This window comes from Gossypium arboreum, chromosome 5 (assembly GCF_025698485.1).
Source record: "Gossypium arboreum isolate Shixiya-1 chromosome 5, ASM2569848v2, whole genome shotgun sequence".
NCBI classification, from domain to species: Eukaryota; Viridiplantae; Streptophyta; class Magnoliopsida; order Malvales; family Malvaceae; genus Gossypium; species Gossypium arboreum.
The window spans coordinates 20,758,687-20,774,393 of record NC_069074.1 but is presented as its reverse complement, the minus strand read 5'-3'; the positions used below and the strand labels follow the sequence as shown (position 1 = coordinate 20,774,393).

At 34.3% G+C, this 15,707-nt stretch overlaps 3 protein-coding genes and 1 pseudogene across 3 annotated transcripts; 2 read left to right on the top strand and 2 right to left on the bottom strand.

Annotated features, from left to right (window-relative positions):
- Positions 1 to 611: 611 nt before the first annotated feature.
- On the bottom strand, positions 612 to 2,766 carry LOC108470815 (7-deoxyloganetin glucosyltransferase-like). The gene is made up of 2 exons (XM_017772296.2): positions 1,782 to 2,766; positions 612 to 1,684 (listed from the first exon to the last, which is right to left on the bottom strand). Exons 1-2 carry the CDS (start codon positions 2,389 to 2,391, stop codon positions 747 to 749), a joined length of 1,548 nt encoding a protein of 515 aa, XP_017627785.2. The 5' UTR covers positions 2,392 to 2,766; the 3' UTR covers positions 612 to 746.
- A 3,116-nt stretch (positions 2,767 to 5,882) lies between these two features.
- LOC108471524 (protein PHOSPHATE-INDUCED 1-like) lies at positions 5,883 to 7,274 on the bottom strand (annotated as a pseudogene).
- A 2,603-nt stretch (positions 7,275 to 9,877) lies between these two features.
- LOC108470592 (protein PHOSPHATE-INDUCED 1-like) lies at positions 9,878 to 11,145 on the top strand. The gene has a single exon (XM_017771951.2). It carries the CDS (start codon positions 10,057 to 10,059, stop codon positions 11,014 to 11,016), a length of 960 nt encoding a protein of 319 aa, XP_017627440.1. The 5' UTR covers positions 9,878 to 10,056; the 3' UTR covers positions 11,017 to 11,145.
- A 2,115-nt stretch (positions 11,146 to 13,260) lies between these two features.
- On the top strand, positions 13,261 to 14,484 carry LOC108470713 (protein PHOSPHATE-INDUCED 1-like). The gene has a single exon (XM_017772147.2). The coding sequence runs from the start codon at positions 13,355 to 13,357 to the stop codon at positions 14,303 to 14,305; it is 951 nt and encodes a 316-aa protein (XP_017627636.1). The 5' UTR covers positions 13,261 to 13,354; the 3' UTR covers positions 14,306 to 14,484.
- The last annotated feature ends 1,223 nt before the right edge of the window (positions 14,485 to 15,707 follow it).

Sequence of the window (15,707 nt, the reverse complement as noted above, 5' to 3'; positions counted from 1 at the left end):
AACATTAATCACAATCTTGGTCTCCTACATCTATTAGACGGTGGAGCAGCTCCTAATTAATGAGGCGGCTGTATCCTACACACCTCCTATCGTCCGGTCCTTTTTTTTTAAAAAAAAAAAAAAAAAAAAAAAAAAGACAGCCTAAACAATCAACCTAAAATGGAACTCCTTCCTAAATTTCTATGACAACATTATGATTTATTTAAAGTGCATTAGATAATGAAAAGAAAGTGAGATTTGAATTGCCTTTCTTATCTGTTAAATTAAAATATGAGTGAAGGGATCAGATCAAACAATAGTATTCTTCCTTTTCATGAATAAACAATACTAGTACTAGATATGAAGTTGAATAGTAACATCATGGATGACACAATCACATTCCCCACTCTTCTTAGGCGGCGGCACACTATTCCGACCGCCGTAACCCATACCATTTCCTTTATGTGTTAGTAGCCAATTGGGTTTTGGGTGATGGAGGACGAGACAACATCTTCCACCAGTTTAATAATTTTTTTTTTTACTTTTCATTACAATTAGATTTAAAAGTCTAAATTTATGAAATTAAAAGTGAAATTAGAGTATAGTATAATATTTAAATTTAAACTCTATAGTTTAACACAAATAAATAATACAAATGAAATTTTATTAGTGATAAGGTTACATTATTTTTGTAATGGCAAAATATAACTTTATCAATACTTAAAAGATATATCTTTTGAATCAAACAATTAAAGTAGGCTTTGATTTTAAGCTCTAGGTGTGCATAAAAGTTGGATAATTTTGTCAAGATTCATGTAAGACGAGCCATCAGCATTGACAGTCGCCGCCTTTGCTTTTCTCTCCCACTCTACAGCTTTCTTCTTCATATCTTTACTCCTTTCTCCTTTGATTAGCTCTCTAACAAGACTCTCTACTTTATCCCTCTTAACATTATTGTCGATTTCCATGCCGATTCCCCATTTAGTACATGAATACCAACAGTTTGTTTGTTGCTCCGCGAAAAACGGCCAACATATCATGGGCACGCCGCCAGATATGCTTTCAATCGTGGAATTCCATCCGCTATGTGTTAAGAATCCTCCAATCGAAGGGTGGTTCAGGACTTGTTCTTGTGGGCACCATGTTGCCAACATGCCTCTATCTTTGGTCTCCGCTACGAACTCTGCTGGCACAACTGCTGATTCATCACCAACAAGATCAGGTCTAATGACCCACAAAAAAGGTTGTTTGCTATTTGCTAACCCCCAAGCAAATTCATTTAGCTGATCAGCTGTCATCACAGTGATGCTCCCAAAATTCACGTAAACAACAGAGTTGGGCTCTTTGGAGTCTAACCATTGGAGGCACTCGGGCTCTTCTTTCCAAAGATTCGATCCTATTTGTTTCAATTCACTATTATCCACATTGTGATTCAAAACAAGATGCAAAGGACCCACTGAGTAAACTGGGGGTAGCATTGAGTTGAGTGCGTCCAATGATTCGTGCTCCAAATCATCAAACGTGTTCAATATAATTGCTGACGCCTTCTGAGCTCTTTTGGTTTCAGAGAAAATAAAATCAAGCATAACAAAATTCGAATCAGTTGTTCTAAGAAAAGAAGGTAGATCCCTCAATCGGATACCTTCCATTGTCGGTATCCAATTTATGACGGTATCCAAGTACCCATTGGTTAAATAGCTTTCATCTACAAATCGAAAATAACAATAATTAAACCCAACATCAATGGCGGCACTAGTGCAAGTGGTGGAAGTAGAGCTAAAATGTTGGATGATAAAAATTACCTTTGAGAGGCGTATAACCCTTTTCCATTAATTGGTGATAGTGAACGTAACCAAGGAAGCCACAAGCGCTTGTGGTCCAAAACAGAACTTCAGGGACGCCTAGTTCTTCAGCTGCATCAAGAGTGAAGCTCATGACACCATCCGAAACAATGCAAGAAACAGGGGGAACTTTGGATGTGGACGCAGAATCGTTTAGCTTGCGGAGGAGTTGTTTGAAATGGGGTAAGCAAGTCTTGCTAGTGGAGTTGCAGAGGGAAGGGATGTCTTGGGTGGCATCGACGTCGGTCGGCGGAAGGCCGTCGGGAATAGTCTCAAAACGAAAAGAAGGGAGACCATTAAGAGCATCAGGTCCTCGAGATTTAAGTATACGTTTATGGTTAAATTCAGTGTTGACAAAAGTGATATAAAAGCCCTTTTGGTGAAGTATTTTAGCCAGCTTTAGCATGGGATTGATATGGCCTTGAGCAGGGAAAGGAATACATACTGCATGATGCCTATGACTCAAGGAACCCATTGTTGAATGATATTTCTCAATTTGAAAAAATAAGAGTATAAAAGAACGATATATGCCTTGATTGGGGGAGATTCGAGACCCTTTTATAGCCCTCATGCAAGTGGCATTTTCAACTTTTTATACTAGAATAGAGGATGAAACATTATGGTTAAATTAAAAGTGCATTTGAGAATGAAAAGAAAGTGAGATTTGAATTGCCTTCTTACCGGTTACTGAAGGAATCAAATCAAACAATAGTATTCTTCCATTTTTATGAATAAACAATACTAGTATTAGATATGAAGTTAAGCCTTGAATGGACGACCCAATCAGATTCCTCACTCTTCTTAGGCGGCGGCTGACTATTCCCACCGCCTTAACCCATACGATTCCTTGATGTGTAAGTAGCCAAATTGGGTATAAGTTGATGGAGGAGGAGATAACATTTGGACCACTTTCCCCCTTTGCTCGTCCAACCAAACTTAAATCATTGTTCCATTATTTCTGCTAAACCAAACTGAATATATAATTACGTTGAAAATGGGGATTTACTTTAAGAAGCAAACCTAAAATGCAAGTCACACTACAGTGAAAAGATTAGGTAAGCAACGAATTACTGTTTCCTAACCTCATTCGCTTTCTTATGTGTTAATTAAATTTAACCCACTGTTACCAAATTTGTGGTACCCATCTACTCATATTTTCATCACAAGTTAGACACCTAATTCAACTTATATTATGTATTTTTATTATTATGTGAAATTCAGCATTCCCCATTCCCATTGCTGCGTTTCTTAAGTTGGGTTATTACCAAAATGCAAATTATCTGATCTTCATTATGTTTGACTAAAGTTAACAAAAAAATTCCAAAAGGAAATTTTAGTAACATTGACACAGACATTAAATGCTACATTCTCTTTCTCTTTCACTTACATTAAATCAAATCCTCAACTCTATTATCAATTTTATATCAACTCATAAATCCAACTTTTTCTTTCTTATCTTATTTCTTTTATAATTTATTTATTTATAAGATAAAAGAAATATTATTATAATTATCAAATCATAATTTCTTTTCATTGGATAAAAAGCACATGTATTTCATTTAAAGTTGATGATAAATCAGGCTGGATCTCAATAAAATTTTAAGTTAATTTTCTAGGATCAAGCTAGACTTAAAAAATAGGTTTAAAATTTTAGTCAAACTCAGCCCATGCGTATTATATTTTAATATAAAACAAATTTAAAAAATAGAATATCAAATACACTACAAACATTAAAATAAATATTTCTCACTAAATTTAAAATAATTTTTTTAAAAAATATTTATATTTAAATAACACTAAAAGAGGTGCAATTTAGCAAGCAAATGCCTCTAAAATAATAGTAAAATTAACAATATAACCAGAGTTATATAATATCCAAACAATAACAAAAGATAAGTAGCAATATAATAGCGAAATGACAACAAAACAATAGAAACAAAAGTAAAACAGTGACAAAACAATAAAAAAATTTTACAAGCTCAGGCCAAAAAAAGCTTACTCGAGGCCCGACCTATTTAGAATGTTGGGAAATATGTTCATATTGTAGTAAACATGTAACTGTTTTCTATGTATTTAAACGATGAATAAATAAAGTTAATTTCATATTTCACTATTACGTCTTTTGTATTTCTTTCTTCCATATTTTGTATACATAACAAAATTGTGACAAAAAAAAATTAGCTTATTGATTGTCTAAGTTCAAACTGGTGATAAGTGGCACTATAAGAACGTCTAAATACGAGAAAGACAACTTATTTCAGTAGATAGTCTAAACAAGTCCGTAATCCCGTCAAAAAATTAAAGTGAACATTTGATTCAAATACTTAGAACGATTATTATGTTGTCTACAATTCCAATTGGGAAGATGACTAGTTTTGGCTATCGGAGCAGTTGGCTCCACAGGTAGAGACATAGATGATACATTGGGCTGAACCCAAGTTGAATTAATTCTGAATTCATTTGTGAATTATTTCACTTGTGACATTCATGGTGTGAATTACCTAAATCCTGAGTTAGTTATTGACCATAAGTATGTAACTCAAGTGCTTTGATATAAGTGAAAGTTTATGCTCTAAATATGATCCAACCCATAGCTGATATGTTGGGTACATGACTTGTGTATGGCATGATTTTAGTAGTAAAAATGGAATTCATAACTTGATTAAAGAATTAAAGGTATCCTCTCATTGACATTATGTGAATTGATAAATATGAAATATGGCCACGGGTTGCTAATTTTCATACGAGCAATATATCTATGTTTTGCAAAGATCAAATAAATGAAGATTGAAGAGTACAAAGTACGAGTGTGCAATATGTTTGTATTTTAAATATTGTATAGATCATATAAAATTTTTAATATTGTATGATTACATAAATTATAATTTCAAAATTTTCTATTTTTCAAGACTATATTTTAATTATCTTTAATATTGATTATTTATATTAATTGTACTAAATAAAAGTAATTTATTAAATAATATAGAAAACCTGTAATTTGCGTGCAACGAGGATAAAAATTAAATTTTTAATGGAGTTAGTGTTTAGTAAATTTCTTATAGCAAATTTAGTAAGGGATTTGTTTTTTGTAAATACTTACTTTTTCTCAATTGTGATGGGCAGTTTTCAATTAATGATTAATTTATGTTACTAAATTGTGTTCATACAATACTCTCATCTATTAACTCTCTCACAATTCGGAAGACGTGATTAACCAAATCTTTGTAATTAGGCAGAAATGGGTTGTTGAGGGCAGTTATCAACTATTGTTTTAAAGGCTTGTAAGTCGGCCAGGGGCTGTTGGGCTAAATTTATAGCCGCAAATGTTGTCCTATGTAATAATTACCAAAGGACGAAGGTCTTTAGTTTAAGAGGTTCACAAAACTAATCAATAGCCAGAATGAATTATGTTTACCTTAGTTTTTTTACATCAATTTAATTATAAAACATATACCTTTTAGAAGGTAAATTATATTCTTATTAGTTTGTGTTAGTAATTTCTAAAAAATTAAATTTAAATCAAATTTTCATATATAAAATTTTACAAAATTAAAGTTTATATATGAAAATGCACATTAAACTAAAGTCTATATATACATATATTTTATATTTATCCCTAAAAGATATAAACCTAATAAATACACTATGATTTTTAAACTTTTTAACTTTAACATTCCAACTTAAAATTCATCTATTTCTTACGTAAACTTTAAATAACCAAACTGTTGTTTCTCTAATATTAACCAAGTAGCAGATAGTAATTTATCAAAACTGCATGAGACTCATGTAGGGAAAAGTACTATGGAGCATATTACTTTTTAGCATTTCTATTTAAAAATAAGTAAATTGTTCATTTTATTAAAAAATTATTTATTTACACTGTTAAAAATTAGAATAATTGATACAATAATTAAATAATGACATGTGACATGCCCACATGTAATGTAAATTAATTAATTTTAATGAAAAAATAAAATTTTTAAATTTGCCTCATAAAATTTGTAATTTTATTGGTGATAATATTTTTACCTGGATCCTCCACTATAAAATTCTTTATATTCCCCCCTCATACAAACTCATTTTATAGGTAAGATAGCGTAAGAAATATAGTAAGGATAAGATTTATTTACACATATAACAGCAGATTAATAGATAGTACAAACTTAAAATTCCCATGAGGGTCTCAGACAAGCGTTGAACATTGAGAAGTAACAGGGTCATACAAGGCTGGTAGCAAGTATTTCCTTTCATTTCCATATGGGTCGGTGACGGCCCCAGCCAGAAGACTAGCCATGTTTATGATCATGCCATCCACACCCACGTCTCCATTGGCGGCGTTTGTGGTCCGTAAATGGGCTGGTGGAATGACCAAGCGCATGTTGAAAAATAAAAGCTACTGCTAAATTTTTATTCTATAAAAAGAAAAAGACTAGCGATAGAGACAGACGAGAATTGAATTGATTTTTACATTTTATTAGTCACTAATCAATGCCTTTAAATAGGTAAAATTCCAACAGCTAATAGCTAGTAAATAAAAATCCTACTATAATAGAATACCCAAATTAGAGGAGCAATAACAGTAAAATATTAATAAATTATTAACAGATTATTTACATAAAACATTATCTTTTTAATCAACTACTTGACTCAATCAAACTCCATACACATAACTTTAACAGCGCATTGACCTGGGCATTGAGTCTCCGAGTTTCCAACCCATACAAACACGGACTTTTACTTAGCGTTCGAGCTATGGAATCCACAGTTGCTCATGCAAAAGCCTTCGACAGCCACGTCTTTGGCTGTAAGAACAAGAGTCAATCCATGAGGTTTGGAGTGAACTCGTTTAGCCAACAAGGAAACTTGAGACTTTTTCAGAATTTTTCTGATGGAATAGTTCGTATCGGTGACTTGATTTGCTAAAACAATACGAGCATTGCTTCTGCCTGCTTTTTTCATGTAAGTTTGGATAGTGTTCCACCAAAGAGAAACCAAGGGTTTTGCAGGGGAGGGATCCGAGAGAGTAGAAAATCAGCAATGATGGATTTCTGAGGAGGTGAGAATTCACCATACCAGAGAATAGAGACTGGAATATTGCCTTCAAGCAATGCGCCGTTATGGTAAGTCAAAGCCAGGGGTGGTTGCTAGTATAAAGAGTTTAGCTTTCTTGCTCCGAGGCAAACATTGGCTAAGCTTAGGTAAATCAGTACAATAACAAGAGGAAGTGTTTTGGCTAACCAATGGAAACTCATTTCGAAAAGCTTTCAAGATAAAAAAAAAATGGAACCCAAAGATTCTGAAATTGCAAGAGACAAAGGGAGCTTGAATTTGGATATTGGGACATGGGTAAGTTGGTACATGCACTGAGAAAGTGGTAGCGGTTGCACGGTAGCTTTCATTGGCAGCTACGCAGTTAAAGAAAAATGTAGAGATCATGAAAATTGGGAAAAGATGTGAGGTGAGAACATCTAGCGAGAATCTTCCCTTTATTTATTCACTTTTTTGAACCCATTTTATTTTTGCATGGAGATTAGGACAACTTTAGCTAATGCTTACATCAATTTAAAGCTCGCAAATCGATTTAAATATAATTGTTTGAAGAGGTATGGGCAGCAGGTGTTGTAAAAAAAGCCTCTTACCTTATGCTGCGTCGCATTTCCATTCCCTTCAGTTTGAAGATTTGTTTTTGGATCGATGCTCTTATCTATTGGTGTTGCCGCCTCGTTTTATATCATTAAACTGCGTTATTATTCAATATAAAAGATTAAAATTTGCAGTCGATATTCAAAACTTAACCAATTCTTTAATTATGTGCATGAACCCTGCAAGATTTATTACCATTGTGGTTAAATTAAAAATTGTTCTGGTTTTTGAAATGTTCTCCACGAAAAGAATCTTTAACCCCATGTAAGTTAGCTTTATATACCCACAGACAAAACTTCACTGCAATGTCACATCCATGGGGAATATTCCAGAATGTTTGGGACTACTGTAAGAAATAGAGCAGAGCCTTCCCCATCCCATGCTTCATAGAGGTGGATGCCATGCCTCATTTTGTGAGTGGACATTTTATCAAAATCATAAAATAGATAGATGAAAGGCCCTCTCACCCTGCCCATCGTTTCTCAATTAATGCAATCATGGTTGAATATCATGGCTTTGATGTTACTTTTCAATGGATTGAGTACCGGGGATTGAATGTTTAATTAATTTAGAGTTTCAAAGCATCACTCGTGCAGGTTTTGAAGAAATCAAAGCAATTGGTGACCATGTTTGCAAGTATGGGAACAAAAGCAAGCTCATCTACTCTCAGACAGGCTGGATGCTCTGCTCGAGTTCATCGGATGCTGCTGCTTTGGCGGCATCTGAGGTGTCTAAGTGCGCTGTTAATGGAATATAATATGCTCTACTCACGCACTTAAAACTGATTTCTTCAAGGGTTATGGGAATAAAATAATTCCAGCACCAAAATCATGGACTGCAATTGAATATGCAATGTCGATGGAGTTGGAAGTATGGGAGAGTTGACAATTCCAGTGAAGGCTCCACTCAATTACTTTCTGAGAAAGTGCCAATATTGACTTCCGATCATCTCAAAATGATGGATTCCCAAAAGTCTTATTAAGCACAGCTCAATTCAACACATAAATATAGGAAACTGGGTGTGAAGAAGGGGAACACTTTGACACTGAGATCATCCTCGTTCAATGAATTCATAATTGGGAATTCCCAAAACTCTTATTATGCATAGCTAAAAACCATGGCTTGAAGTTCAGTTTTTTTATCAGTGAATTCATGATTAGATTTCGGATTGCAAAAAATAGGGATTAGATTCGGAGAAATGTTGCAGTTAGAAAACGAAAAACAATTTAGAAATATCAAAACTGAAGATATAAATAAATGGGAAATGTCTGCAAGTATGTAAGAAGGCAGGTAGAATATGAAAATTCCCATCAGACACGACACGATGCAGTAATTGTTTAATGTTTTGAGTATTTCGGGACTTTAGGGCATTGTAAGTGGACTCATTGGCAACCAATTCATTGATTCAACATATTATAATATTTTATGTTAATTAAGATATACGAATCATGTGGTCCAAGTAATTACTAGATAACAATTTAGCATGCCTCGTGATTGCTACTAGATTAGGTTTTGGACACTTTTTTAATAAAGCTCGTGACATTTTTTTATGTTTGCTATACTTTTAATTTGGTCTTGTAAGCAATAACACAGTTCATGATTTGGTTTTTAAAATGAAATGAAATCCCGTGGGGATCTTAATTCTACGCTTTGTCTCAAGTGTGCCTCCTCAATTGATACAACCATCTTGGTGCATCGTTGTTTGACCATGCTTTGGATGCAGTCTTTGCCTGCCTTGATGCCTATGCTCATTTCTCAGGCAAAGTGTTGAGGCTCATGCCATACTGGGATAGCATGATTGTGCTACTCGTAATATATTTGCCTCGTTCGAAAATCATTTAACATAAACTTTAATCTCCAAATGCAAAACTTCTGACTTCCTCTAAAAAAGAAATTAAGTATATAATAATATGATTTTTTTTGAAATTTTTTCCAAGTTCAAACTTTAAACCACAACACCAACGTTAACCTGCAAGAAGTACAGGAACCAAGATGTCTGTTTTTGTTTTTTGATTTTGAAAAGCAGCTAGCTGGCTAACAACAAGCAAGTCCACAGTATGGCTGGCTAAGCGTTGAAGCCTAGCAACAAAACTGACGTGTCAATTTACCTTGGATTCCAGACTTCACTACTTTGCCCGCACTCTTGACTGCCAGCCAGCTTGCTTTAATAAAATTAACTCCAGCCTGTTCATTTCATACCCTATATATATGCTTCCATCTTCCACAAGGAACATATGTACACGCGCTTTCTAGGAATTGCCCAACACGACCGATTCTGATTGCTGAGTGAACTAAATGACACGTTCAGCGAGCCAGGGAGACCGCGCTTTCTTTCTCTTTTACTATTAAAAACACGCTTGGGTGAACCGTTGGGTTTTTTATTTTAAGCTTGCTGGCAATGTCTCGAAGCTCCAAACCCTATCCCCTTCCTTTTTTTTAAATTTTAAAAAATTGATTAAAGTTAAATAAATAAACACAATTTCTCGGCCTATATATACTCATTTCCCCTCGATCAAATCCACAACCCAAAACCCAAAGCTCAAAGCTTTCTCAGCTTTTTATATATTCCTCCTTATTTTCTATCAAAATCAAAATGGCTTCTTTCCTTACTCAAAGTGTCCTCAAACTTTTCCTTGTCATCTCTTTGTTTCAAATCTCTTTGGCCGTTAGGAAGCTGAGTGAAGTGGTGCAAGACCAGCCTCAGCTCTTGACATACCACAATGGTCCCCTTCTTTCTGGCAAAATTACTATCAATTTGATTTGGTATGGCAAGTTCAAGCCTTCCGAGAGGGCTATTGTCTCTGATTTTGTCACCTCCCTTTCCTCCACGGCTCCATCGCAAAGCAACCGGCCTTCGGTTGCCCAATGGTGGAAAACCACTGAGAAATACTACCACCTCACCTCCAAGAAATCTTCCCTTTCCCTGTCTTTGGGAAAGCAGATTCTTGACGACAAGTATTCGCTTGGCAAATCACTCAAAAACAAACAAATCGTTGAGCTAGCTTCAATGGGTGACCAAAAGAATGCTATCAACGTTGTTTTAACAGCATCTGATGTTGCTGTTGAAGGGTTCTGCATGAGCCGCTGTGGGACTCATGGCTCTGCCTTGGGCTCCACCGATGGTCTCGTCAAGGCCAAGAAGCACTCCAAGTTCGCTTACATTTGGGTGGGTAACTCCCAGACCCAGTGCCCCGGTCAATGTGCCTGGCCGTTCCACCAGCCAATCTACGGACCACAAAGCGCGCCTTTGATTGCACCAAACAACAACGTGGGTCTTGATGGCATGGTTATAAACTTGGCTAGCCTCTTTGCCGGGACCGTCACGAACCCTTTCGGAAATGGTTACTTCCAAGGCCCAGCTGAGGCACCATTGGAGGCTTCATCGGCTTGTCCTGGAATTTATGGTAAAGGGGCTTATCCAGGCTATGCAGGAAACCTACTTGTAGACCCTACAACTGGCGCTAGCTACAATGCTCGTGGTAACAACGGAAGGAAATACTTGCTTCCTGCTTTATATGATCCTTCTACATCATCTTGCGCAACTTTGGTCTAACCATTTGAAGCAGCCATCAACAAAATCAGTGTTAGCCAGTACTCGGTTTATAATGTAATTCTTTTATTTGTTGATTTATTTTGGATAATAATATATCAGCAAACTAGTTCGGTTTGCTTTTTTTCACAATCCAAGTTGAAAATTGTGGAAGGTTCAAGTCGAAAAACAAAACAAAACAAACGAAAAACAAAACAAAACAAAACAGTTGCCAGCAAAATAGTAGGAGCTATACATCGATTGGGTGCTTTTTATTCTTTCATGCCATATGTCTTTGTCCTATTCTGACAAATGCTCTGCTAATACAATTTAAAAGAAGGCAAGTTTCAAGCAAAACTACATTTTCATCTCTAAACACCGTTTAGTGGAAGACTCCCAACATTCTGGAAACTGTTCAGTAAACCTACAAGACTACAACTGGATCCCTCACGAGTAAAGCTGGGATTTTATTTAAGAGGACTATAGTGTTAGAATAAAAGCTGGATCTCGCTCTACAACTTGGACTCGGGCTTTCTAAGTTTAAATGTTACTTATTTTTTTATTTTCAAATTTAGAAATATTTTTATTTAATTATAATTATAAAAATTTGAAATTAATTTATTATAATAAACTGTTAAAGATTGAAAACTTTAGATTACACATTTTTCTTTTATCCTCTTTTATCCTCCTATTTATAAATAATTTTGAATGTTTTGAATATATTGATAGTAAAATTTTTAATTTTATAAGTGAATTTAACGAGTATCTTATTTATGTAGAATTTTTAAAAATATCAATCAGTGATATCTTATTGTGAAATTTAAAAACTCTTATCACCTATATATCAAAAAATTAATCCATAATATTTTATCATTCCACATTGAGAAATTAATCCTTTTCTATTTATTATGCTATTAATGGAGTAAATAACACAATTTTTAAAAAAAATTTAGATATTTAAAATTATTTAAGATTATTTTTGTTTTTTATTTTAAAGATTTTTTAATTTTGTAATTTTTATATCTTTTATTGAAAATATGGAAAAAAATTTAAATATGTTTGTAATTGATTATATACTTTGACTAAATTAATAAAAAATATAAATATTAAAACATTCACATCATTAATCTAAACAATAAAATTAATAAAAATTCAATATCTCAAAATTAAAACACTGTATCAACCTTCCACATATTTAAACCTTAACCTCTAACTACTCTATAATTTCTTTGTCTACATTAAATGGGGATTATGATCTAACGTAACAATTGCCATTTTGTTTTTACAAAAGAAAAGAAAAAGAGACCACAATCAATGTGGACTACAATTGAGATATAAATGTTAACGATTAAACTCACAATCACCATATACGTACATATAAATTTGATTAAAATAAATTATATTAAAAATCATTAAAATTTCTTATTAATTATAATTATTGGCTCTATTAATAAAGGCGAAAATCTTGTATTTTAAATACTTAGGATTGAAATGTTAAATTTTGAATTTATAATGCTTGTGGATTTTCGATTTTCGAGTTTCAATCCAATTTAGTTAATTTAATAAAAATTCATGTTGTAATAATTTGATATTTATAATCACTTATTTATATATTTATATAATAATTATAACACTTTCAAAAAGAAATAACAGTCCTTTTAAAAATATCTCTAACAATAATATCAATGATTTTTTTTTATGGAAATCAAACAAAATGCAATAACCACTCCCTTACATATTTAGGGGAAAAAATAGAAACAAAACAACAAAACATCCCAAATCAATGAAGGTGCTTATAACCGGCAACACATAACTTGCCACATATTCTTCATGTTACATAAATAAATAAATAACATGACATGTTTGATGTATGAAAATTATTTTGTTTGGTTTAGAAGTAGTTATTCTGAATTATGAAATCTTAATATTCCAGCAAGTTGCTGTTATTGAAAATGTAAAGGCAATAACAAACGCCCACTTGGTTTGGCTGCACAATTCCCAAACACTAATACGCGTTTTCCTTCAGCCTCAAAAGCTCCCTCACCTGAATACCCACTCAATTTCGTCATTTTCTTCACGTCTCTGTGTCTTTATCTACCCTTAGCTGGCGTTAAACTGGATCCTTTTAACGCATTGTTTCGGTTGAGTGGGAGAGTCATTGATTATAATATAACGCGTCAATTGGCTGGCATGCCACCTCTCCCTCCTCACTCCTTTACCTTTCTCTTTAAATTTTTTGGCTCTTTCCTACCTTAAAAAATCACCACTATAAATATGTTCCTTACCTCCTTTCATTTCATCCCAAACCAAACAAAGACATTCATCTTCACCTCAGCTTCTTCTTTTTTCTCTTTGTTTCATCATGGCTTTTTTGGCTACATTTAATTTTGTTCTGTTTCTTATTGTCTTGGCCTCTTTGCTGCATTTCACCGCCGATGCAAGGAGGCTCGTTGAGTCAGACCAACCTGACCAGCCTTTGCTCTTCCAATACCACAATGGTCCTCTTCTGTCTGGGAAAATCTCTGTTAATCTTATTTGGTACGGCAAGTTCAAGCCTTCTCAACGTGCGGTTGTGTTCGATTTCGTCACTTCCGTTGCGTCTTCCAAGCCTACAATAGCTCAGCCCTCGGTCGCCACATGGTGGAAAGCCACAGAGAAGTACTATCAGCTCAGTAAGAAACCTTATTCTCTTGCCATCTCATTGGGTTCACAAATCCTCGACGAGAACTACTCTTTGGGAAAGTCGCTAACAAATCAACAGATCATGGAATTAGCATCAAATGGTGGTCAGAAAAACGCCATTAACGTTGTTTTGACATCAGCTGACGTGGCTGTCGAAGGGTTCTGCTCAAGCAGGTGTGGAACCCATGGTTCAGGTTTGGGCGGATCAAGCAAGGGTCTCAACAGTAAGTTCGCTTATATTTGGGTTGGTAACTCCGAGACCCAGTGCCCAGGTCAATGCGCATGGCCATTCCACCAGCCCATCTACGGACCACAGAACCCACCTTTGGTTGCACCCAACAATGATGTCGGTCTTGATGGGATGGTGATCAACCTGGCTAGCCTCTTGGCTGGGACAGTGACCAACCCGTTTGGAAATGGGTACTACCAAGGTCCAAAAGAGGCACCACTGGAGGCTGCATCTGCTTGTCCCGGTATTTATGGTAAAGGAGCATACCCAGGCTATGCTGGAGACGTTCCGGTGGACGCCACAACTGGCGCTAACTACAACGCACATGGTGTGAATGGGAGAAAGTATCTGCTTCCTGCTTTGTTTGACCCTGCAACCTCAACTTGCTTTACACTGGCTTGAAAGTCTTAAACAAAGATTATAAGACATGAGAGCATGTCAGTGTATAAAATATATATTTTGGCGGTATAATTTTGTCACAGATTCTTTCATTGTATTGTTATTGAATTATTCTTTTTCAATCATGCTTGAATATCAGATTTATACTTGAAATACAAAAAATCTTATTTTCTTCTTAAGAACTCGTACTCGTAATTACACATGAATACTTCTAATCCGAAACCAAAAAAATTGGGTTAATAACTCCAAATTTGGATGCATTTGCTGAAGCACAAGAAAGCTTAACCTAGTAGAAATGTTATTATTTTCGAAAAAAAGAAAACATGAGGCATAGACTGATGGAGTCTATGTAGAAATTTAAGTTGGTTAGCCATCCTTATTCAAAAGATGGGAGCCCTTAGCCACCCCAAATTGCACATTCCCTGTGTAAGGCATTGGCTGCAACCCAATCTTACATTGGCTGCAACCCAATAAATTCAGATGAACCCCGTATTCATTACCGAAAGAGAAAGGCCACAATTTTTCATCATTTTACTAGCCATTCAATTTTTTTTACTTACTCATATCTTCAAGTTGTTATATTTTGTCATTTGTTTATTGCTTTTTCAAATTATTTATTCATTTAATTTAACTAATAAGTGAATATAATTATACAATGCTACATTAATTATTTATTAAAATATTTGAATAAATACATATATCAACATTATTGTCATACCCTAACAGTAAGCCCACAAATGGTGTAGGTAAATTCTTCAAAATGACTTTTTTTCTTGACAAATAATTTAACAAATCTCACTTTATATCATCACACTAAATTTTTATCGTAACGTTTCATCTGAGGTGACATATGACAATTCATAGTGTCACTCTACTTAAACCAGTACCATTACCATTAAATCACTTAACTACGTAACTCTAACTTGCCAATATCAGCTCGTCCCGTGGCACTTGAGAGTCCAAAACTAGAAGTATATAAAGCCAAAAGCAACTAAGCACAGGGGATCATCGCTATATCAAAAACTCGTACCTCTCTCTCACTCTCTCCTTTTCTTGTCCTTCCTCCTTTCCGTATTTGATCACCTCATCCGATGGTGCTCTACCTTGCACTAAACGAAGTGAATCACATAGCCTCATCACCTTTTTTTGCCTCATCCAGCAAGCACATCAACAGCTATGTTTTGATTGAATTATTATTTTTAGGATTTTAAATTTTCAAAAGTGTTAATATATAGTTTTTCTTTTTCGTATATACTGTTTTAAGTTTATATTTATTTTCAAATTTTATCCACTATAATACTATTTTGATATTCAGGTATATAAATGTTAATGTATATTTTAATCTCCTTATTATCACTTGTTTTTTCAGACTCACGAGGTAGGGAGGGAAATTTTAATTAAAATT

Excerpts from the sequence above, each read along its gene's own strand:
- LOC108470592 (XM_017771951.2), top strand. The coding sequence starts at position 10,057 with ATGGCTTCTTTCCTTACTCAAAGTGTCCTCAAACTTTTCCTTGTCATC.
- LOC108470815 (XM_017772296.2), bottom strand. The coding sequence starts at position 2,391 with ATGAGGGCTATAAAAGGGTCTCGAATCTCCCCCAATCAAGGCATATAT. Across the intron at positions 1,685-1,781 it reads GGGTTATACGCCTCTCAAAG|ATGAAAGCTATTTAACCAAT; the intron begins GTAATTTTTATC and ends TTCGATTTGTAG.
- LOC108470713 (XM_017772147.2), top strand. The coding sequence starts at position 13,355 with ATGGCTTTTTTGGCTACATTTAATTTTGTTCTGTTTCTTATTGTCTTG.